General features: G+C 37.9%; 1 protein-coding gene across 1 annotated transcript in view; it reads left to right on the forward strand.

The window, feature by feature from the left end:
- The window catches only part of LOC306800660 (LIM zinc-binding domain-containing Nebulette-like), a 248,841-nt gene that overhangs the window by 90,701 nt on the left and 132,194 nt on the right, over positions 1-25,946 (forward strand). The window contains 1 exon segment of the mRNA XM_079302909.1: positions 22,164-22,271. Within this exon segment, the coding sequence (XP_079159035.1) occupies positions 22,164-22,271 (108 nt within the window).

Below are 25,946 nucleotides of genomic sequence, written 5' to 3' on the forward strand. Positions count from 1 at the left end.
CCAGATCCCAATAAAATCCTAAAACCCCTGGTGACCACATGCAAAATAACTCCTGGCTGTTGCCAAAATAGGTGCTACCTACAAATCTGATAATTGTGTGGAAAGGGCTGTTTTGGCACATTTTAAGATCTCTCCACCATCTCAGTCTCCCTCATCTGAACTCCAAATAATGTCAGTCTCATGTTCAGCTGTAATTTTTCACCATGTTTATGTGTCTGATCTGAGATTTAGTGGGAGATAATTGAGAACACCTTGCAGCAAAATTTGTTATACTTCTGTTCCCTAGTTTCAGGAACATATTTTCATTGTGTTCTATTACTTTTGAAGATAACAGCAAATCAGAAGCCCTTCTTCCTGTGTGTGTTCTCACCTATCTTTGGGAAGCCTCCACTTCTGAAATTAGTAAAATTTATCTACGAAGCCAAAATGATTCCTTTGGAACTTTAGCTTTGCAGTCATTCTTTGTAATATCTCTGCATCTTTGCAGGGCCTCTCTCCATCTGGTCTGAGGTGGTGCATGAATTTCTTTTACTGGAATCTCTCCAGTCACAGTAACACAAACTGATGAAAGCTTGGATGCCTGTAACTTTCCAGAGCGCCAGCTTATGGTTAGGAAGGTGAAACACTGTATATAGAGCAGCCAAACCTGCTGTTTATGACCTAATGGCAAGATTATGACAGTCTATTAAGATGACCTGCTTTTTAGCCTAGGCTGCCTTTTACATGTCTAGTATAGGAAACTGCCTGTAAGCTGCAGGAGCCAAATGCCTCAAGTTTTTAATTTTATGTGATGTAAATTTAGGAAAATAGAAAGTGGGAAACTAATAAAGATTGTATTTCTTTGGTTGCATTCTACCAGCTGTCCCTTTTTGGTGGTGAAAGAACTTTTAAAGTTGGTAACCTTTAAAGTTATGAGGAATGAAACATAAGGTTTTCTTTTATTCTGGCTCCTTTGCATTCTGACTTCCAAACCAAGAGTTGGTTCTCTCAAGTGTCTAAGCCCAATTTATTTTCATCACAAATGGAACACCTTAATATTTAAGTCAGTCCTAGGGATTCAAATTATTAAATTGCCTTTTGAGACTTAGTCTTCTAAGTAATGTAATAGCTTTTTGAAAAGCATGTTCTGCCCCAAGTTGTAATTAAAAAATAAAAAAAAAATCCAAATGAGTTCCACAAAGAACTCCCTTTTAATGGTATTATGTTGTAATTTTGATATAAATTGACCCCTGGATTTGGGTAATTAGAAGTAAGAAGCAGTACTAAGATAATTAGAATATCAGTGAAATTCTCTTCATAAAATCAGGTATTATATGCTTGGGAAAGGTGATGTCTTAAAAGGAGTATTTTGGCATGACTGCCAGTTTCTGTCCTTTCCCAAACTGTTTCACACCCTCAGTCTCTTCATTGAGGGTGCAGATTGAGAAATATTCAAGCTGTGAAACTGCTGTTGAGCAGCAGCTATGACATGACTGTGTTATGAGCATTGTTTTGGTCACATACCTAAAACACATGACAATACAAGCTGCTATGAAGAAAATGAATTACATCCCAGCCAGCCACAGCACAGCCATGAAAATGTTAAAAGGGAGGGAGAGCTTGATGTCTGAACTATGACTGACAAAACTGGCTTTTTCAGCCTCAAAAAGACTAAAGGGAAACTTAATCAGAGTCTTCCCATGTCCTAAGATAGGTGCAGAGAGAGTGGAGATTCTGTCTTGGCAAAGTTGCATGGTGGTAGGAGAAGAGACAATTGGAATAACTGCTTCAGGAGAAATTCTGTCCTGGAGACAAGAAAAAACAATTTCACCATGTAAACAACTAACTGCGGAAATAAGTTGCCCAGAGAAGTAGAGAAAACTCCCTTGCTGGAAATATTCAAGATTTGGCTTGACAGAGCCCCAAGTAACCTGAGCTAAACCCAGATTTTCAACAGAAGATTGGATGAGATGGTCTCTAGCCTGCTTTGCAATGATTCTTCATGAAACGTGAAATGTTGGAGATTGTTTTAAAAAACTAGTTTTCTGAGCAAAGCTGAAGTGTTATAAATACTTATGATACCATTGTTTAGATTTACTCAGATTTTAAAACTAGTGAAATTCTTAAAACTGAAAAAGAAATATGATTCAGTAGGCAGTGATATAAATCAAGATCTGCTCTGGTAACTGGGGTGTTTAGTTTCTTCTCTTTTGCTAGTTCTACAATCTCTAAAATGAGGAAAATGTTCTGATTTTTATACACTAGAAGAATACAATCTAATAAGCATCTAGCAATGAAAGTGCTGTTTGTGATTCAACTTAATTCCTTTAGCCAAGTTCTTGTATTTAGCAGATATTCCTCAGGAACCAGTACATTTTGGGCTGAAAAATATTGATATTTAAATAGCAGTAAAATTTCTAGGTTTTTTTCTGCCTTATAAAGTAGTTTAATTTTGAAAATTAATAGGATGCAAGTGGTCCTAGGGCTTATGTTGTAGGTATATAATTTTCTGTTACTGCTTATGTAAAATTTTTGTAGCTATTTTTTATTTCTTTGAAGGGAAATTGCTCACATGACACTTTAAAAAGATTTAGTTTTGAATTTTTGAAAGAGTCAATAAAATCAGGAAATGAAATTATATTCCTGATTTTGATAGATCTATATTGATTTTTTGGATTGCAGTTCAAAATAGCACTGTTCAAAGGGCACAGATTGAGAATGCAACGAAAACCATCATAAAAATACTATCAGGAATGGGAGGAGGAGTTCCCTGGAGTTCACAGAGAGTGTCATGAGGAAAAATTCCCTGGTGTTGCTTTTTTTCCTTCAAAATATGATGAGCATTTATTGTAGCCCATATGTAAAAGTGTAGCTTTACATGAATTAATAGGAGAAACTAAAATCAAAAGCCTTAGCAAAGTAATTACATGAAAATCATATGTTGTTGTAAATATTTGTCTTATTTTAAAATACAAACTGAAGCAGGAAAATAGATCTGATTCTGTCCTTCATCAAAAGAATAGTGGATTAAAACGTCTGAATTATGCAGATGCAGCACAACAGTTGTACAGGGACACTTAATCTTTCAGAAAGAAAGAAAAATCCTCCAGATTAAAGCAACTGCTTTTAAAAAAAGTTATTTTAGTCATAAAATAGGAATAAAGAACAAGGAAGAGAGTTAACTGTTGCTTTCTTCCCTCCTGGGAAATATATCAAACCATATGTTTGAAAATAAGAAAACTTTTTCTTCAATTCTATAGCAGCTGATGTTGGGAAACTCCTACGATAGTGCAGTACTGACCTCCTGTGTTTCAGGATATAACAAAATAAGTGTGTGAGGAAATATTTAGCAGTTATGAAGTAACATATTGATGGCTTTTTGCTGACATGTAGGAAGAAAAGAGAACACTGTCTTCTTGTTCAGCATTATAAATACACTATTTTGGGATTTCAGATTTAGCTTGCTGGTATCAGGCAGTATATGGATAGTTATTTTGCCAGGAAACTTCTTATTTGAGCTTGAATTTTCCTAAGAATGGGTGAACCCATGGGTTTTGGATCTTCCTTTCTTCTTTAAAACATTTGCTATCACAATATTACCCCAATTATTATCCCATTTTCTTTATTCTGTAGACTTGGGGGGAATTAAAGCCAGAGTTGTGAATTAGACAAGGGAAAATGTACTCATAAATGAGAATGATACACTATGTTCAGAAGCTTCTCAGTATCTGTTATTTATTTTATATAAAGTTTTTTTTCTTGCCCTTTGTTCATTTTTCTTTCAGTTATTTCCTTTTATTTCTACAGTCTTCTCTTAATGATTTGCCCTTCATTTTATGTTTTCCCCTTATCACACTTTTCAGTCTTTTAACTTTTTCTCTGATCTCTTCTAAAAAGAATTTTGCATGTACTCAAATGACATAGTTATCTATCAAACCCATAGCCATTTCATCCCTAAAATTTTTTTCAAAGGTTCATGTTTGCTTTTGTAAAACAAATAAGGAAAGCTTTATGTTGGACTCTTTTTTCTCTGGAAACCCTTGGTTGTGGAAAGTAATTGATTGTTATGTCAAGATGCAGTGGAATCCAGCTTGGGAGGATTGATTATAAGCGTAAAGAAAAAGGCTCCATCTCTGGTGATGGGTTAGGGGGGGAAGGGAGATGAAAAAGCAGGAGAGCAGAGGAGAAAGAAAAGGTTAAGAAGAAAAAACTTTAAACTTTTAGACATTTTGAAAATGGACCTTGAGAGATTGCAGCAAACAGACTATTTTAGAAGATATTTTGTGTTATTGCTAATTGTTGTGTTATTGCTAATTGTATGCTAATGTGATAGGGGCTGAAGAAATAGAAGAAATGGAGCTAAATCCACCTTGTGCTGTTCACTCAGTTTTCCTCAAGGATCTGTGGCTTAATGTGTGTTAAAAATACTCATAGTATTTCTGGCTCTTTATGGAGGTTTTGAACTCTTTGCAGTGTTAGGTTTTGGGTGGTGAATATAATTTATAGCTGTAATTAGTTAATGCTGTGAGCAGTGTATGAGCATTTCTAACCTGTACATTTAGAACATAGTATTGGATAAGTGAAATTACAAGAATTGTTATCACTCTTAAGCATGACTTTTACCACGTATCTATATTGCTTTCAGCAAATTAAAAATAATAAATAGATGGTATTTCTGAACGTGTTGCTAAAAGGTATCTAGGAACACACTCTGCTCTTGCCTTCTGCTTTCTTCACATTAAGGGTCAGCTAATAATGTGACTGATGGCTCAGCAGGGGTCTGAGAAGCCTTTCTCAACCTCATCTAGAGTTCCTGTGCATCCCAGTATGGATGGAGGTAGCACATCTGGCAGTATTTGCTTTGAAGCAGGAAGCGCGAGTTTGGGATTGTGGCACCGTCTCCATTGCACTGGCTGGCAGAGCAGCTTAAGCACGTGAAAAGCATACACTGCTTCCATTCAAAATGTGGTTGAGCATCTGTAGCTGTGTATACTCCCTTGAATTCCTGGCAGAAATTCCAGCTGAATCAGCTAGAATTGCACCTGGCACTTCCATCGCACTATGGTAAAAGAAACGGGTTGACCTAACAGCCAGATTTATGTCTATTTAGTTATGGAACTCTCAATAAAATCAGTGCTAACTTTAAGGGCTGTATATCACTTTGGAGTTGATAATATATACTGTGCTTGGGTGATTTTTTTGCCTTTTTTTGAGGGGAAAGAATAGTGTCCTGTTTTGCTTACAGAGTCTTTCTTGGTTGTGAGATGTGTATGTAATTACTGAAGTCACGGAATTGCTTTGGTGTGAGCTGAAGGAATCATAAAAAGATTCATGGGAAAAATGGTGTTTCTCTGGGCTCTGCTGAAGCTTTTTATGACATTTAAAGAAGCAAGATGTGGTGTGGAGTTCACAGAGGATTTGAGGCTGTAGTTAGAAGTAAGTTGGAATTTGTTTGACCTTTTTCCCTGTACATTCTTTTCAGAGCATTAGGTGGCTGAGGTCAAACTGAAATGTGTCACTGGTCAGTGTCTGAATTTAATTAGTAGGCAAGGACTTGGAGAACTCTGAAGTACAAGATGCTTGATCACCACCTTCCCTGTTCAAATAAAAACAGAACATGATCTGTTTGTGTTTTCCTTCCACCAGCTGGTACAGTTTCTTGAATCTGTTTGTTTCTAAATGTAAGGTTTAAATGTGGGAAATTTACAGAAAAATGTTGTACTACCAGGCTGGTTGTTCAGCCTGCTTTGTGACATCTGCAAGAGTTTAGGTGGACAGTCACTACTATATATTACACTTAATGACAGAAATTATGAACAGTTTACCATATTTGCTGAGCTGATTTCCTGGCTTCCTAGTCAAAATTGCCAGCTTTATGTTGATTTATCTATAAATCTAAAAAAAATAAAATCCATACATTTTATCTTAAAGAGACAGAGACTGTTGTAGATGAGTATGATGAACTGTGATGTAAAAAACTCACTGACATTTAAAAAAAGCAATACTCAGCTAGTTGAGAATGGCTTTCCTAAGCCAAAACACAGTAGCAACAACTCTGCATCTTGGTAACAAATATGTTTGTGACAACTCAAACTTTTTTTTTTTTTTCAGCCTAAATTTCTGTATGTACTACTCTCGTAATTTAAAATAATGTCAAGCATGAATAGTTTTGAGAATGACATGCCCCTGGTTTAAGAACAGGTTGTAAATAATTTTTTTACATGTAGTCTTTTCATAGTTATCACATCAAAGAGAACAGAAGCAAGAAATTCTAAGATATTAAGTGTGCATAATAGGGAGTTTTTATAAAATAAACCACCTTTGCTATGTATCAATTGTTTCCATGTTGCCAAAATGACACTCTATAGATCCTTGCCAAAATACAATTTAGATAGGGCCTTTAGTTTTAAATCTTGAAGTATTTAGTAACAGTTATGGCAACACAGATCTGTGCCTAATTTTTTCAGTTAAAACCAGAATATCTTTTACACTGACTGTTAAAGAGTAATAGAAAAGGAGATGATGTTTTCTCAGGAAATTCTCAGTTCTTTTTCTGTACTGTCTGAGTCATCACTTAGTCATGTATTTTCTATGGTGTAATTTTAAATGTTTTACTCACTTAGCAAAGTGATGGGCAGCTGAGAGGAGACAGGGTCATTGATCTTCTGTTAACCCATGTTTCCACAGTGTAGTTATTTTAGTTATGATTTGAATAGAGTATATAAGGTATTGAGGATGTGGTGCTCTAAATAACACTTTAGTGCTTTTGGTGAAAGATACCAGTTCAGAGTCCTCAGTACAAGGTTTGAACTGGAATCTCCATGGCTGCTGTGGGGATTCAGCCCAGTGGCCACATCTCTGTATTTCTAGGGCTCCTGATGTTTATCAGTGTTCTTTCTCACTCTGATTCTGGTGTGTGCTTCAGCATGTGTTCAGCAGGACTCTCCCTATTAGGCTGAGCTGATAAAAGCTTCAGTTGGCATCTACCCATAATTAATAATTTCAGAGGATAAAGTATTTGTCAGGAATTTAGCTGGCAGGTTAGAAATGGGGAAAGCAAGTTTCCCAATCCAGTGCTGTTAAAAATGAGGAGAAGTTAATAAAAATAAGTAATTAGAAAATCAAGATACTTGTCAAGAGTTTTCTCGTAGCAGAGTTGTGTTTAATCTTAGTGCACAATAAGATTGTGATACCAGGTTTCTGCACATATGCCATGATAAATAGATGCTATTCTTTGATGGAAATAATTACATTGTATGCATTGGCATTTATGGGATCTTGTTGCATTTTTAAGAATATTCAATCTTCTCACTGTGTTTTCATCTATTGTTTTCTCTGACAGCTGGAATAAGACCATGAAGTCAAGTGGCAGAGGCCAGGAGGTCTTTGGATGCTGACCTGCCTTTCTTCTTTAATTTTCAAATTAGATTTGTTGTTATTTTCTGTTTCTACTTAATTTTTCTTTAGTTCTAAAATAACAAAGCAAAAATGTTGTGCCAAAACTCTCCCTGCAAATGTAGTATATTAGTAGTGTGCAAAAGCAGTGTCATGTAATTACCTACTTCAAGTGAGCAAACAAGAGGTTTTATATGGAGGCAAATCAACCTGCAGATAGTTTTTCTTCTCCTTCCATCTGAAAAATTAACCTTGCATATGCTTCATATTTTAAATATCTGATCTTTTGGATCAGTAACCACCATCTTGAAGAAATGACACTTCAGAGAAGTCTTAAATTCTTTGAGTACTTACCATTATCTTTGACAAAAAAGTTCCATTTGATATTCAACTATGGTTTCTTTTAAATTTAATTTTAATTGACAGATCAAGAAATGTGGGCCTTTGGGTTGCTCCTTTGTAGTCACCTACAGCTTTGGCACTGCTGCTGTTTCCCCCTTCCCTTTAGTTTTTTCTTCTATGCTCAGTGGCCTTCTTCTTAATCTGAACATTTCTGGCTGCTTCTGCAGCTCTTCTACTATATTCTGTGAGGAAGAACTGGAGGGGAGAATGAAGAGAAACTATTAGCAAAAATATCATAATTCTTGTGCAATATTACAAGGATTAAATTAACTACGACTTAATTTTAATTCAGGGTGGCTGTGCCTTAATGTTTTTTCTTTAGATGGTTTGCCATGTGTTTCACACTGCTATCCATTTGCTGGATTCCCTTTGCTTGATGGTAGCTTTTATTTGTCTAATTGTGTATATTTTAAAAGTTAACATTTTCTATTTCTGTCTCATTTGATGCTGGTGCTACTAACAAAGAGAAAACTGAGACCAGATGGTTGCCAAACAGTGAAGCCACCTGGTATTCTTGCAATGCCAAATATATTTTCCCCTCCATTTTTCTTGCAAAAATTACTGAGACAGATCCAGGATTTTTTGAGGGTCCCAAGAATTCATTTATGCAGCCAGAAAAATATCCTATATCCTCTCAAATTTATCCTTTGAATTCTCTTTCCTGCTGTTCTCTTTCGCTGGCGATTCTGTCCCAGGCTCTCTTTCCAAGGTACCACTTGGGTCTCCCACTGGAGCTCCACAGTGCTGACTCTCACACACGTGGTTTGTGACCTTGCTCCACTGGGGAGCCTCTGAGGCTGAAGGTGGAGGCCAGCCCCTGACCTCACCTTGCTCCATCACCTCTGCAGCCACCAGGGCTGCCAGGATGGGACAAGGAGTTCCCACTGCAAGCAGAATCCAACAGGCTGAATCTGCCAGGAGTGCTACAGGAGCTTCTCCCAACCTCTTGGGTTATTATTAGTGTGCAGCAAACAAATGAAGAGTCAGCCTGAAGAGCAGGGCATTTTGGATGCACAGCCATCTGATAGTTGTTGATCTGAACTGTCCAAACCTGAACTGATGCTGCTATCAGGGGCATGACAGTGAGAACTGGCCATTGACTGAGGACACAATAGCACATGCACAGTGCACAGTTTGCTCAGAGTGGCAGAAGTTAGGCTAAGATAACCAGAAATATTATTTCCCTGGTAAGAAATCTCACCCACACTCTGCTCCCTGTGCCAGTGCTGATGTGTGCACCATGTGTGTGGTGACAGACAGACAGACAGATATCCAAGAGCCACTTGGATGTGTGCTTCCCACACTCTTCAAAAGTCTGGTATAGGCAGTGCCTGTATCAGTATTGATACATCTGAGACAAGCATATTAAGCACCATATTGACACAGGTCTGGGTCAGGGAGGGGAGTGTAACTCCTCACTTAACTGCTGCCTATCCTCCATGTTTTTTTCCTTCCTCTGCCTTTGTAGCTGATTTTGTGGACCCTGCTGGTTTGTAGACCCCAAACACCTTGAATAACACTGACATGAACCCTGTTACTAAGTGAGTATAGATGTGCCCATCTGAACACCCTGGTTGAATTCTGGTAGAGAGAACAGCTGCCAGCAAATACCCAAATTACTGCAGTATTTAATGGCTGTAGTACTAGAGTGCTTTTCTAGGAGCTGTACAAATTCAACACAAAAAACTGTATCTGGCTGAAAAGAACTTATATTCCATCTGTAAGAATCAAGAGAAGGCTATAAACAGAAATGAAAACAATGAAAGGTTTGATATTCAGTAGTGTAACAAATAGCTGTCTCTAATGCTGTGTGTACAATGTACCTACATCTGCTAATTTCTTATAACTCCTTTCCTCTTGCTGTTATCTGGCAGTGGTTTTGGTATCACTGAACTTCCTTTTCAGCATCCTCTGTCTTGTGCTGAGTATATGGTGTCTCTATTTCTTTGCTCACTTCCCTTTTATATTATGTGCCTGTTTTCAGGATGTTGTACAGGTGTCAGATAAGACTGACATCCTTCCTTTGGCAGGTTTTGATCTCTGTTGCTCTACCAGTGGCTGCTTCCCTGCCAACATGATGTCCCCAGATGGCTGCAAGCCATCATGCAGAGCACACCCCTCCAAACAATGGCTGCAGCTGAAACTGGGTTTTGGGAAGTCCATGTTCCTGCTGGTTACAGTAGGTTGGACACAGTCCCATTCCAAGACACGCAGACCATTTCAGCAGGAATCCTTTCAGGGAAAACACATCAGAGTGGTCTCCCTTCAAAATTTCTCATACTTTGGAAAATGGAAAATACTCCTTCATATCTTTCCATCAGGCAGGAATTATAATGTGCATTTAAGCTTTGTGACAGGAAACTAATGTAAAAGCAATATTGTGGTGGAAATAATGTCCTTGAAGTGCCTGCCCAGAGTTACTCCTGTATGGTCTATTTAAGCAACAAGACATAATAACTTGAATGTGCTTTGCAGAGGTAGATGTATGGAGTGACAAGGACATAGCTTCTCTTGGTTTTTCCATTGTGAAGAGACTGTTTTTCTTTGAGCTTCTTTTCAGTATTATACTAGAACAAATTTTGCATTATTTACCATTTCTCAAAGTCCATGGATTGTAATTGACAGGTGGCCTAAAGATCAAACTTCCTGCTACTTTTCCCCACAGCAGAAAATACTAAACATTTTCAAGGAAAAGGACAATCACTGTTTGAAATCTGGGAAGCTTTTTTCTAATCTCCATAATTCAAATAAGTATGTTGGAAAGCACATCATCCAATTGCTGCGAGTTGTGTTCCTTTCTTCTTATGCCAGCACATCAGGCTACTGTAGGCAGTGGATGAAATTCCCTGCAATTAATGAACATTGAATTTAAATGCATCTTTAATTCAGTTTGTTTGATTTGTGCAGGTTGGCTCTATTGCTGTTCTCAGAAGCTGTATTTGCTTTCTGTAGAATATACCTCCCTGCACAAGTGAATGGACAGGGCAGAACAAAATTCCTTTTGCCTCTTACCTGTGGGATATGATGTTTCCAGAGATATTAAAAAGGGAATGTAGAATGCTGGCTGAATGCAGGCTGTCTCTTTTTCCTTCTAGATAAAGAAATCTCTAAAATATATTCAAAACCATGTAATATCCAAGAAAATTAGCATCTTTTGGAGTGTTTTTTGATGTAATGTGCTAGTCTATTTCCTTGCATACAAATGTCACATTGAGTCTATATCACTGTTATCAGACAGTGTCTGTCACTTATCTCCCCCCTCTAAAATAAAAATATTAGGTTGTATCTCTTATTGGAGGTGAGAAGGAAAAATAAACAGCATTGAAAGTTACGAAGAAGTTTACAGAATCAGTATCTGTACTTTACAGTAGTGACAGAGCTCATCCACCTAATGCTTTCAAAACTTGAAAAGCAATCAGAAAGTAGGATATAGGAATGTCATTTAGCTCTTTTACAAGAGGGAATGATGTCTTTCCTAGTTTTCCCTGGTCAGTAAATAAAAAAACCCCATAGCTTGGAACTGAAAAATAGTAGCTTTCTTTACACATTTCTAAGGAAGTTTTGAAAAAGCAGCACGGGATAGCATTTAAATAACAAAAACCCTTCTTTAAATTCTCACCTTCTCTCCACTCACTAAGGGCCATTTAACAAAGGGAGCAGTTTTTACAGCGGGGTGATTTGCAACTGTTCTCCTCTTTCTCTTCCCTCCCTCCCCTACAGCTTGCTCATTATTACTAGCTAACATCTCTGCTAAGAAATGGAAAGTACAGCCCCTATCTGCTCCTTTGGGATGCCTGGTCTTCCTTTTCTAAAGCAGTTGTGGTGGGTTTTTTTTTGGTTGGTTGTTGGTTTCCCCCCCTGCCCCCCCCCAGCATTTTTCAGTTAATTTTTGGAGTGACTCCTTGAATTTGTGGACCCTTTCTTTTCTTTTCACTTTTTTCCTATATAAGCAGGCCCTGCTGCTACACCCCACTTTTTTGCTCTGATCCCAGCCCAGCCAACTGTCACTTTTTAGCCTGCAGGGAACCTTCTGGTACTAACATTCCTGCCTTGTTTTTATTAGAAGGGCATCTCTCACAACATATCCCTCGCTGTTTGAAGCAGAAGTCATGTGTATTCAGTAGGAATGAATAATGGATGTATTTAAAGGGTAACTTGCCCTTCTCGTTCCTTTGCACATCATAAATAACCACTCTTTTAGTTGGGTTTTACATATTGCTCTACAGGCACAGTTTGAAAAAAACTGGTGATTCAGCTCTCAATTTAAAAACCACTGCTGCATGCAGCTGAGAGTTTCTGTGTCTGAAAACTGATCCCACACCAAACTCAGCACTGGCATCTGTCTGCAGCTCTAGAATTCTGAACATTTAGGAAACTGGCCATGAATTTATTTTGAAGTGGTTCACAAGAAAAGAGCATCACAGGAGATGTATGGACAATATAATAGAGAGTGTTGGAGCTCTGGATAGAGTTCATTTCACCTGGCTTTTATATCTATTTTTAAGATATCTTTAGGTATTTTCTTAAGTTACATAAAGGTATTTTAGGTAGTTTTAACTCATATTTTTACATTTTAACATATTTTTAAGATGTTTTAAATATAGAGTTTTAAGTATCTTTAGAACAAACTGAGTATTCTAAAACTGTCTTTTCACTCACTGTAAAAGTGAGTTGGTTGATGAAATTGTGTGTAGTGACATCTGCCTTTTGTCCAACAAGCCCACTGTTTCTGCCCAGATATCACCATCTGAAGAATTTCCTGGGATAATGGTATAAAGGATAAACTGGATGTATTTAGAATTTTCCTACTAACTGTAAAAAGCTTTAGCTGAGGTACTGAAAGAAGATCCTGAAATTGAAGGCCAGGCTTGGAGGATGATTTAATTGTTTGATCTCAGTTTAAGGATGTTAAAGTGAGAGTCTGAATAGCAAATGTTTTTGATGGGGGTGGGATGAGGGAACTGGTTGTATTTTTATTGCCCATTTTACTTAGATAACTAACAAATGGAGTGGCCTAATTTCCCTGTTACTATCAACACCTCAAAACTAGCCCCAAGTTACCAGGTTCTCTCTAGAGAACTTTCACCTTGAGTGTGTGGCTAAGATTTTTTCATATGTTTCCCTTGAGTCCTTTAGTGTTAGGAGCTGAGGATAACCTGTGTCTCTTTTCCAGTGAGTTGTGGCAGGACTGGGGTCCAGTTCCTGATGAGCATGGGGAAGTATGAATTTGAGCCAGGGGCTCTGGAGTCATGCACCAGTATCATCTTTGCAAATGAGATAGACTGACCAGAGCAAGTATTTTCTAGGAGTAGAGGAAAATGATTTGGAGGTACAGGAAATTGTGTATTCAAGTGATTTGAGCATCAGCATTTGCAAAAAAAAAAGAACCAGTTTGCAATTCTGATTTTACTGGTGACCTTTGGCATCTTCTGATCTCAGTTTATGTGGCTAGAATTTTGAAATTGTATGAGTTTCTGATCTGACAGTCTCACTCTGCTTGTTGTTATTATGCTATTTGAGAGGCTGCTGATGTAAATATTAGATTTGCAGTTATAGATGGTCATTACCTACATGTTGAATTGTATAAGAAATAATTTTCTCAAAGGGATTCAGCTAATGGACTTCTTCAAAGATTAACATTTTCAGGGATTCAATCCTCTTTACAAATACTTTTCATATGATAGTTTTTGGAATTTTAGTTGGGACAAAATATTTTCTGTCTCCCTTCTGCAGCTGAAATTTATTAATTCATTTAAACATATGTGACATTGAGAGTTGAAAATTAATGAAAACTAAACATAAATGGCTGAACTGCCCACTATGTATTTTCTGGTATGAAATTACCTTTCTTACATGTATCAATTTTAACTCACCTTCCTCTTCTTCTTGCTTTAAAGTGAAGAACAAAATAGAGAATTTAGTCTTGAGAAAATGGGGTTTACAGTTAAGTTCTGCCTTGGGTTTATTTAATACTAATCTCTGGTGCCAAGCCACTATGTATTAACTAGAAGCTGATTTTATGGACTTTCATATTTTTTCCCTTTTTCTCTCCAACTTATGGAAAGGAAGCTCCTTCTAAAGCCCTATGCTACCTTCATGATGCTTTCAATAGCTTTGGCTTTATCTGCAGTACTTAATGGAAGATAGATAACTTGGAAGGCAGACAAAAATTTAAGGATTTCAGAATTTGCTTACAGTTAAGAAGAAGTGATGGGTAGTCCCTCTCCCCTGGTCTTGGTTGTACAGGGACAGAGGAACTGACTGCATGTGACATCCATAACTAATGTGGCCAAGGGGGCACAATTCGTGTGCAATGTGTGTGGATTTTGCAGCCAGGCTCCCACTTGATCTATCAGTTTTCAAGAAATAAGCCGTAAGTGACACAACAAACAGTTGTAAGGAGGTTCCATAAAAACACCTAAAATCAAATTATCTATTATGATCTGTTAACTCTGTAGAATAAGAGATGGTGTGTCTTCACCATGGAAATAAAGAAGAGGAGCTGTGAATGAGGCAAGAGTATATTTACTAATGTGAGTGGTATATAGGGTTCCAGCTACATGTGGACAAAGAGACCCCAGTCTTGCTAACTTGTTACCAGAGATCAGAGGGTATAATTGCACCATGTCCTGCTCATCCCTGTGACTCCTGTGTGCCTGCACATCTGCATTGCTCAAATCTAGATTTTTCAGTTCCTTTTCCTCACTTTGTTCTGGGCTGCATTCTGATGGCTCTCAGTTGGACTCATTTCAGCTTCTTTCTTCTGCTACAGCAGTGGACCTTCCCTGATTTTTTTGGCAGCTATTAGTTAAAGTTTTACAGGTTTTTTTTCTTCACATGTCGTGTGTTAGCTTCTGTTGCCCATTAGTGTTTGTTTTGGTTACCTTTTGTAGCATATGACTACAACTTGTGCCCTTGGTCTGTATTACAATTCTCTGAGGTCAGTCATCTTAACATCCCTTCTGTGGTTAATCTTCTGTACATGCCATGCTGTATTTTTGGTTCAGTTTTTTGCCCGATTCTTTGTGTGAATATTCTATACTCCTTGGATGAATATGATCATCATGTTATTTGGAATATTTATTATGTAGGTTTTGTGAGATTTTATTTGATGGGGCTTTTCAGGGAAGGGAGTGCTTGCTGCTTCTTTTTTTAATCCCCCCAGAATATCTGTAGCTGCCTGTCTTTTGTGTGGATGTGCATTTGTGTGTTAATATCTTTGTGGTACCCGGTGGCCAGCTGCCTGTGAGCTCTGCTAGTGCTGTGAGCCAACTGTGGGCTGCTGGCCGTGGTTTGCATGGCACTGAGCCTGAGCTAACACATCCTGCCTCTCAGCAGGACTTGCTAGCTCAGTCCTGGTGCCTTAGCCAACCAGCAGCTACATGTTTTCTGTCTGCTGTGGAGGGTAGGCATGTAGCAGATCACATGCTTGTGATTTACTGCATACTTCCTTTAGAGCACACAGCTCATGAGTTTACAGTTGTCCTGGTGGTTGCCTGGCCATTCTCTTTCCCAGTGATGAAAACAGCAAGACAGGGGTTGTATGCTTAGTTCAGAGCCTGGAGATAAAAGCAGTATTTCAGGATTTAAAAAATCTATACATGAGACATTTAAATGTGTTTCCTTCCCACCCCCCTACTATGTTGGATAATTATCATTCTGTTAGGAGGAGTTTGCTGTCAGTGTTTTCACTTTTGAGGGTATTATTAAAATTTGTGGTAATTTATTAGGATACATTTGGATTATATATATCAATCTTTCATTTTCTGCCTGGAGATGAGATATGGTAAAGTCAGATTTCTTTCTGTTGTGGTAGAGTAAGAAATCTTTCACCTCCCCAGACTTCTGTTCTTTGGAGATAAAGTAGTTCAAACACAGAATATACCAAGTGATAGAGAGTGGACAGAAGATCTGATGCTATGTCTTTGTCATGAAAGTTGCAACCTCCTGTCTCCTCAGCTGCAGTTCTGCACAGAATTTGTTTACTGATGCTAAAATGTGGATGTAAAGTTTGTTGCACAAGCTAAATGGGTGATAATCCCTGGTGGACATGGTGGAAAATCAGCTTGTTTTGAGCCTGGGTTGTTCTTTGTGTCATCTTCTCTGCGTGTGCAACCTTTGGAAAATATTAGTGTTACATTTTAATAGACAGGAGTAAAATCTCACTGACTCCACTTTGCCCCGTAGCAAAACAAGGTGCAAGGCACTTTAGAACATACTTAGTAGCATAAAAATAATTTCTTGGGCAGAAGTATCTATGTAGTTTCAGTGGAAGCGATTTTTGATGGAGTGGAGCCTAGTCGACTTGTTTGGATTTAAGCCTGTTGAAACAGTATCAGATTGCACTCTCTTCTGCCATGATTTTACTTGGATCCCAGCTACTGTTCACATGCTGCTGTCATACATCCAAATGGAGGACTCCCATCTTTTTCTCATTCTGAAATTTTTGATCTCTCCAATTTCCTGTCCCTGCACATCCTGGGGTGTGGAACACTTTTGCCCATGCATTTTCTCTGAGCCACTTGCATCATCCTCAGTATAAAGAGACCACAATGTAGAGACATTCTCTCCAGAGCTACTATTTATATATTTTAATTTGCCCCCATCCAACATTTTAGCTGTTCTGACGTGGATTCCAAGATTTTTGTTATTTAGCAGTAGTTCCCTGCTAACACTGCTGAGATTTTCAGGAAATTACAGTGCAGAGATTTGCAGATGGTTGGAGACTTGCTGAGGCTGTACTTCACAGGGTGACACAGACAGACTTGCCCAATGTTTAAGTGAGGTATGTAGAAAGACAGAATATTTAATGATAGCTATGGCACTTTAAATTTTTATTCCATATAACTGGAAAGGAGTTGGAGTGTTGTGTTGGAGTATTGATGTTTTCAGTTTTACATTATCTTTAAATGAGAAACTTCTTTCTCTCAGAAAGTTTCAACTATTATGATGAATGCTTTAGCTATGATTTGTCAAAACGGCTTTTTTTTTCCCCCATAATAAAAGGGTGAAAAATTCTAGAATATGACTTGGTGCATTCTAAAGACCATTTGAAAAAATTGCAAATTTCAGTCTTGGGGATTTTTAAATTTTGCTTTATCTGAGAAAAGTGACGAAATCTGTAACCCTGCAGCGTCTTGTTACAGCAAAACTCATTCATCAGTGGCCTTGGTCCATGGCTTCTTAACTTCCCTAAGGAATGGCCAGCCTAGAGCTGCCAGTTCATATAAAAATTTTCAGGACAGTTTGGTCTGACCTATATGCCATTCTCAATTCCTGTATTCCTGTTTAGATTTACTGTGGACAATAGTTCTAATTGAGTGATGTGTTTTACTGCCATTAGGAGATGCAATGCTTGAGCTGATTGGGTATTATTGTTGGGTATCAGATGGGACTTAAATGTACCTCTAATACGAGGAGAAGATTAATGAGATGTAGTGCTGTGGGCAGTGTTAGAAGACAAACTACACCACAAATACTGAAACCTGGCTTTGTCAGACAGGGCAGTGTCTGGGATCCTCCCTAAGAAGCATTGGTCAACTAAAAAAAGTCTTACTGAATTTAGTCTAGAATTGTTCTTTACATTTGGTTTACCTGTAAACATTTATTTCAGTCATGTTCATAAAAACCTAATTTATGGAGTAAATTTTGTCTCTGTCTTGCCATTAATTTTGTAAGAAGTAAGAAAAATGGAGGTAAAATCAACAGTCTATGTAGTCTATGGAAGAAGCAGAGCCAAACAAAGGCATCTTTGCCAAGATGTGCCTCTAGGACTTGTACTGTGGGAGAGGATTTCTTGCCAGTGTGTAAAAAGCAGTGTCTTAGCAGATGGTGACCTTTGGGAAGTAGTTGTGTGAGCTGGGCACAGAAGGAGCAGATGGCTCTGGGCAAGCCTCAAACACAGCATACCGAAACAAATTCATAAATATTCAGGGTGTGGTAAAGACTGTAGGCCTGCCTATGAACATTCCTCTCACGGCAAATGTGGGTGTGATGGGTCCATCCTCTCATTCTACCTCTATATTGCTTCCTTGCTGGGCATGAGATGTGCTGATGCCACAATCTGTGGGGTGTGCAGGGTATCAAATAAGGGAGGGGACTGAATTTCACAGGTTCCCGATCTGCATGGGAAAGTGGAGAAGGGACTGTTCAGGAAACTGGATTTAATATTGCCCTAGCTTTTGGGGAATTAATATTTGCTCTGTAGTGGCTGAGTATCTTTTTGAGGTGGAGATGGAATGAATAGTGTTTCTGAAGTCAGCATTATACACAGCTCTCCAGTGATGAGAAGCACATGATAATACACCATGGTGAATTCTTTCTCTGATACTTTTTCCTTTGGTGTTTTTTGCACTCCTGTGGTGTTTGTTCAACTGATATGTGCTTTTGGTATTATAAATGAGGCTGGACTACGGGTAGGTGCCAAAACCCCCAAGAGTGCAATCAGTCTTTTATACTCCATTTATAATTTCAGAGTATTTTTCCCAGGAAAAATTAATCTTGTTATCCTAATAGGTAGCTTTGCAGCCAAGTGCCAACTGTACCTGCAAAAAATTATGAGCAGTATTTTCTCCAGCATAATATGTTATGTAGAGAGGAAGATGGACCCTCTGTCCTTCAGAGTAAGATGGACCCTCTGGTCATGCTTCATGTCCCACTTCATGCAGAGCTCATGAGTGGATTTGCACATTCCTGAGCTTGGGTCTCTCAAAGATCCCTTGCTGATGGCACAAATCTAAGAAGTTTGATTTGTGAATGAGCTGTTGGATTACTTGGTCCTTTCACTGTGGGTCTGTGCAGAATTACTTCTCATGAAGTATTTTCATTTAAAACTTTTTCCTTTGTGGTGATTTATTACAGTTTAATTTCTAATGTTTATGCCACACATTGTCTCTCAGAAGACCAATTTTTCAGGGCAGACACCACTAAGGGTGCCTTGCACCTTTGAGACTGCATTTTGGAGCCAGTGAGAAGCACTGAGAGACACTGGCTGGGATTTTGGTGAGGAGTTATTAAAAATCATCTTTGTAGGAAGTGACTGAATTTATGATTCAGTCGTTAGGCATTAAGCATTTCCATTTCAAAACTCCATTTTGAGGGTTTCAGTTTGTGATGGGTTGACCTTGGCTGGCTGCCAGGTGCTCACCAAGCTGCTCTCTCACTTCCTCTCCTCAGCAGGACAGAAGGGGAAAATACAAAAAAAACCCTAAACCCCTTATGTGTTAAGGGTTTTGAGAAAAATGCAAGGACTGTACTCAGAAATAAAGCAAAATAAAGGTTTATTCTCTACTTGCCACCAGCAGGCAATGTCCAGCCACTTCCTGGAAGTAGGGCTTTGGTACATGTAGTGGTTGCTTCAGAAGACTGCCTTAATCACTCATCTCCCCTCTTGCCTCTTCCATTTGTTGAGGATGATGTTTTAAGCTATGGAGTATCCCTTTTGTCAGTTTGGGTCAGCTGCCCTGGCTGTGTCACCTCCCAGCCCCTCATGCACCCCCAGCCTACAGAGATGTTGGGGATGATGCTGTGCAAGCACTGCTCAGCAATAGCCAAAGCACTGGTGTGAAATCAGCACTGCTCTGGGAACAAATGCAAAGCACAGCACTATTATGGCTGTTATAAAGAAAGTCAACTCCATCCCAGACAGTCCTGGTGTGCAGTTAAATAATTTGTATTCTTTTCAGTTCTAAATGACTGGTGGCATCTTTATTATTTAACATTTTCTGGAGACTGAGGTATTTTTCCTTTTGAACTTATACTGACTAGGAGTTTTAGTTGGCTATATTTCATGGAGCTTTGTTCTTCATAAATCATTACATTACTTTTTGATTTTTATAATTCAAACCTGCATTTTGAAGTTAGGTAGCAAATCCAATAATGCATATATTAATTCTGCTAATGTTTAAAATTATTTACTTTTTTAATGATTTCAAAGTAGCTGCTCTGGGAACTGTAGTTAACCTTATTCCTGTGAGGTGATTTATTAATAGACAGTAGGAGCCCTTTTTATCTGACTGAGGGATTAAAATAATATTAAGACTCTCTAGTTCCCTCCCTCTCTTCTTCTGTTCCTTTGTAAGATGAATAAAGGTAATTTGTAGTTAATGGCTAGTACATTTGGAACTAATAACAGGAAATGCTCTTTCTAACAATAGGTAATCTCTCTTTTAGGCATGGCTGAACCCATTTCTAAGATGTGTCCACTTGCTCATAATTCTGGTAAACTTCAAGCAGTAATGCTGAACATCTCCATGTCTGCTTCAGGCCAAATTTGAAATTTTTATGCAAAATACTTGGCAGTTTCAAAGGCTGAGGCTATTCCCTTACTAGGAATTATTGACAGGGTTTGTTTTGAGCAGTTGAGTTCAACTGAGTTGTTGAACAGCTCAGTTCTCTTAGCATTTAGGGCTGAGGAGTTGAAGCTTGCTGAGATGAAAGAGTCTTTTAAGCTAATCATGTGTCTTTGGCCATGGATAAAGTTTTGTATGACTTCAAATATAGAAAGTTCAGCCATACTCCTAAGACCTCTTTCCTGGCACCAGACAGTCCTGGAAGAGCATGTCCACCCAGTATGTTTAAGGAAGCCTGAGAGTGTGAAGATGGAGAGCCATTTGGTAGAAGGGAGATAATTGGCAATGAGTATTGGAATGCCTTGGGTAAAGGGATTTAACAAGAAGCTGTGAAGAGATGGACTAGACTAGTTTAGGAACTCAAAGTTAGACAAAATGATACCTGAAATATGGTGGTCAAATGGAAGAAAAGTTGCAGAGGGGTTGAACTTGGGGGAGATGAACAGAAAGGTGTGGACCAATCAGCCCATGGTTTGCTCAAAAGCCTGAGTGGATGGGCCCATTTCTTTTGCCTCAGAGTGGCATGAAAATTTTACACTTGTGTGAAATTTACAGCCAGCCCTAAATCTGGAACACAGGAAAAATGGTAGTTGGTTGATATGGTCATTTGCTGTCATGTCTCAAGGATTTGTTTGATATGCACATATACTTGTATGTGAGCCATATTAAAGAAAAAACAGAAGTTATTAGCACTGATTGAGGTTTACTGATAGGGAGGACAAACTATATTATATAGCCTTATCAAACTTAACTTTTGTGATTTAGAGGTATTTCTTCCTGTGCATCATCTTTGTAAAATTAAGTGCTTGTCTATGAAATAAGCCTAAGCCAACCTTCAATTTGGTGTGTGCACTGGGTGTTTCCTGGTTATCAGCTGTGTGAAGGAGAATCCTGCTTTGTCTCTACTACTCCTCTCCCAGGTGTTGCAAAATCTGAATGTGTGTAGTGAGTAAAGCAGCAGGTATAGGAAGTAAAAGGAAGTTGTTATGGGTAAGGTTGCTGAATGCATCTGTGGAGACATGGGTCCTGATCCTGTCACTGATGCAGAGTTTTTTCTGTTGCTCAAGAGTGATTTAAGATTTTGAAGATTTCATGTTGAAATTGGGTACCCCAAGTCTGATTTGCAGAAGTACAGGGTATTTATAAATGTAATCCAAGTCTACAATTTGACCATATTCAACTGTTAGGAATCTGAGACCCCTGTATGTTTGTGGAAATTGAGATTGTTTTGCCCCAGTTTGCAGGTTGTCCTAGTAGTGTGGATATTGCCATTACCACTTTCCAGGTGCATTATGAAGATTGATTAATGGCTGTGATGAGAGCTATATGAACCTTCTTAGGAAACTAATATTCCTGCCTTGATGGTAGGATTTGAGTAGTCTGGACCAAAAAAGGGCACAACCATATATGGAACCATCTCTGCTGAGAACACAGTAAAGCAAGGGGCCTTGTCAAAGGATAATATATGAATAACATAACCCGATTAAAGACAATATCCAAATGCATATGTGCAAGAGGGACAAATTAAGCTTGTACAGTCAGCCATTCCATAACTTACAAAGGTTTGACTTCATGATATTCTAAATACTCTTTTCATGCAGTATTTTTTTAATGTGTAGTTTATGTTACAGCTGGGAAAGAGACTGGTAGAGTAATCATGAATTGTGTATTGAATTGGAGTTGTGCATTAGAAAACCTCCAGATTTAGCTATGTTTTTCATGGTGTAAGAATAAGTGCTATAGTTTTGTGGTAACTGATTTGAGTCTGAAATGACCAGAGAGAGTGATATTTCCACAGATGCAGTATTCATAGAGATGAGCCCATGGCACCCCTGGAGGAGGCAGTTGCTTGGGCACTGGGAATTTTTGCCCAGTTGCTGCCTATCTCAATTAGTGGATAAAGGCAGGCTTCTTCTTTAAAGGCTGAAAGCCTTTCACAAGTGCTTTATTTACACTAAAAAAAAAAAAGCTAAATTGCTAGGGGCACATTGTGGAAAATGAAAACAACCCTGTTCTTCTGTATTTTCTATTCTGTAGGTAAAATACAAAAGAGACTTTGAAGAAAGCAAAGGAAGAGGGTTCAGTATTGTGACCGATACGCCCGAGTTACAAAGACTGAAAAGGACTCAGGAACAAATCAGTAATGTATGTGACTGCAACCTAAAGTGATTGTAGATGGAGAAATGGTGTGTCTAAGAAAAGGTGTGTTTGTTGGTGTTTTTGATGAAGTCTGTGTGAGTGAAAAATCTGATTTTGGTGGTTGATTTGTGTATGTCAGAGTTTGAAACGTGTGCAACTGTGTACCACGGACTTGTGCAGCACATTGGCAATGTGTGTTCACCTCTCCAACTTTCAGCTAGTGTATGCTCAAAGTATTTTCTTCATTAAAACGATTTGACACTTTTTGCTCTTTTAATAGATTTGTTATCAAGTAAGAATACTTTTGGAACTTTTAATTTCCTTTTTGTTTATATAAAGTACATAGATTATGTAAGTTAAAAAGTTTTGTCTCTTTTTTAGCAGGGGCTGTCAAAATTAACAAGCAAGATGGAATTTTCTAGAAGCAGATAAAATTTTGATGCTAAGTTGTAAAAAGAAAAGACATGCAAGACAATGCTCTGCGAGATGACAAAGTAATGGCAAATAGCAAAACCTAACATATTTCATTAGCTTACAGGAATAGGATTTTTAGAAATGCGAAATTTTCTGACTTATGTTTTTGCTAAGAAAATGATTTATTTGTACTGCATTCTCTTGTAACGGGCTGAACTCACTGCATGATGGAATACTGAGTGACACATAGTACAAGTTCTGATATGTATAAAATAGGTAAGAACTAGTGTGAACTAGAAAAGATGCAAAATCAATGCTATTCACTCATCTTGGCTTCCCTTCTGATCATTCTTCTGCTGCAAGAACCCATCCCTGTGGATTACTTTGTGAAAATGTTTTTGAATCATTCTATGTAGTAATAAAATAACAGCAAGGCATCAGAGACACCCAGTGTAAGTATGATCCAAAGAAAATAATGGGATTTATTTACTTGAAAGAAAAATACTTTCTTTTCAGGTTGGAATATTATTGAAGAAAAAGGTCACTAAAAAATACTAGTTTTTCACAGCAATGGAGGTTTACCATTATTGCCAAAGTATTCACTAGTTAAGATTTTGATGTCCAGAGCTGGTCTTTGAGATGAAAAATGTGGGCTCATTTCTTGGAGCCTTAGCCAATGGAGACAACAGTTAATTTAAGAGCCATGCAACAGCTCCTGTATGTAGACAAGAGGAGAAAAAAAGCTCATCTCTTATGTTCATACTGAGGCTAACTGAAATTACTGGGTTGTAAGAGAGAAAAATGTATTCTTCAGAGCGGAGAAAAGCATGGCCATTAAGACTTCCATTTGGGATCTGGGAAACTTCAGCAACTCCCTGGTTTTAATCAGCTGCATTTTTTATTCAGACCAGGAACTTAAATTAGATCCTCTCACGACCTACATAGCTTCCTCAAGCAAGAGAGATTCCTTTGTGTGGGGTGGCTCTGGAACGCATCAAGGAGATGAAACGAGCTCTGGCGAACGCTTAATCCTTGCACGGGTCTGCTCTCCAAGGAGAGAGGGAGAGCAGTGCCTGCTGCAGCCCTGTGGTGCTCACTTTGGGATATTGGCCTGCCAAGAAATCTATTCAGACCTCCCAAGCCCAGCATCCTCAACATCAGACTACAGCATAGTATGATACAGCTCCCTTGAATGCTCTTATCTGTCTTATTCAAAGCACATTGGGTTTTCTGTTGTGGGAAAGAGAGATATAAAAAACAAACAAGTAGTTTTGTGACATGGGAAAGAGCTTTCTTCCCATCTCTCCTTTGAGTGCCTCAAGGAGTTTCTGTCCTAGTGGAAGATCTTGTTCCATGATTTATGATACTATCTGGTTCCTGAATCAAAGATACTTACCTGCCTTTTCAAATCCAGAAATAGCTTTTTAAAATGGGAAAAGTGGTTTTATTTCAGGTTTCCCCCCTTGGTCATTGCATGTATGACACTTTCTCTTAATTTCTAACCACCCAGTTCTTAACAATATAGGTTTGATCTATCCAGTCTTGACAATAGAGAATTGTTTTCTTTATATATGTAGCTGACAAAGATTCCAAGTCAGGGACCATATTAGAAATAATTAGTCTTGAAAGATAAAATAGAATTTTAAAACGTGCATGATAAAAGAGGTTGCATTTCCTTTCTGTTCAGATTGAAATAATTAATTTATAGCATTATATCCTAGAAAAAGAATTCTGCATAGGCCACAACTTCAATTTAATTAGAAAGCTCCTGTATTATAGAAATGCCTTCCACACAGAGTAGTTTCTGTATTTGTCAGATAAGCAGTATACATCATGGACTAAGGATCTAATATAGGTTTCAAGACACTGAAAGGTAAGCACTTTAATAATTCTGAAATAATTTTAATTTTCCTATACAGAAAAATGGAAGAATACTAATACATCTATTTAATTTGCAGTTTAGTTTTGATTCACCTTGAAGTACTAGAAACTTCTCAAAGAGCCTATTTGAACCAAAATTGTAACTACTTCATTGAAGGGGTAAGTGAGAACAATTAATTTTGTAGATATCCTTGATGAAAATAAATAACAAAATAAATTTTACAATAACAAATATTAAACAGCAAAAAATATTTTTAAAAGATTGTCCTTTTTGTCCTGATACGAAGTGTAGCTGCATATGGGTATTAGCACAGTACTCTGACTTTTTAAAGAATCTCTTGTTCTATGAATATAAACCTTGTAAGGTTTATTAGAAAATCATGGGGGCAGTGGAGGGAGAGTGGGTAGATAAGGAGGGTTGAATTGTGGTTGTTATTTTGCCACCAGAAATCCTTCCTCTGTAGATTTAGACCAAACCTGATGACTTTATTTTATGGGTCTTATGGAGATACCAGGACCAGAATTCAGCTTCTTAGATAAGAATGTAATTTAATCTCATGATTTTCTGGCACTTAGAGCCTAATTCTGCAGATATACAATATATTTTGGCATTGACCATGTAGTCAATACACACAAAAATATATGTTGTTCACACAGAGATGTGTACATTTTTCAAAGGATCTTGTAATGATTTTTGCCCATTTTGAACTTCGAGAAGATTTTCAGAATGAATGCAAATATTCTCAAAATGAAAAAAACCCCAACTACATGTATTTTTATAGGTGATTTTGCAATTAAGCAAGCTACAAACTGGTTTTGCAAAGAAAAGGTTAAGGTGGCAAAAGGAACAGAATAAATAAAGATGATGGCAAAAATTATTGGACTATCATGACACAAGGCTAAATGAGGGAGTAGAAACTCAATCTAGTAATATTTTCTTTGGGGAAATGGAACACTTTCAGCAGTCTGCAGCAATGAGCTGCAGCTTACTGCACTTTTATGTTGAGATATATGACTGGAAGTGTGTTTTATCCTATGTGAAATAAGTTGCTCTTTCTTAAATATGTTTCTGGTAAATGTCTGCAAAGTATAAAAGAAAACAGGTGTTCATACAAATTGATGGAGTGAGAAGCTTTCACTTAGATAAAGGCCAGTGCTTGGATAGTAGAGGTTGCTGGCTTGGTTGTATGGCTGGAAGGATGCATGGAATCTTTCACAGTGCTTGTGCTCATTGCATTTAGAGCCCATGTAAAACATTCCTCACTTTGGCATTAATGCTATGTTAATTATTAATGTTATGAACTTCAATCATGTAAGAGCAAGGAGCACCACACATTTGTGCCCTTCTTCTCTTGGAGACACAACAAAATGAAGACATGCAGCTCA

This window comes from Erithacus rubecula (genome assembly GCF_903797595.1).
Source record: "Erithacus rubecula genome assembly, chromosome: 3".
Lineage (NCBI taxonomy): Eukaryota > Metazoa > Chordata > Aves > Passeriformes > Muscicapidae > Erithacus > Erithacus rubecula.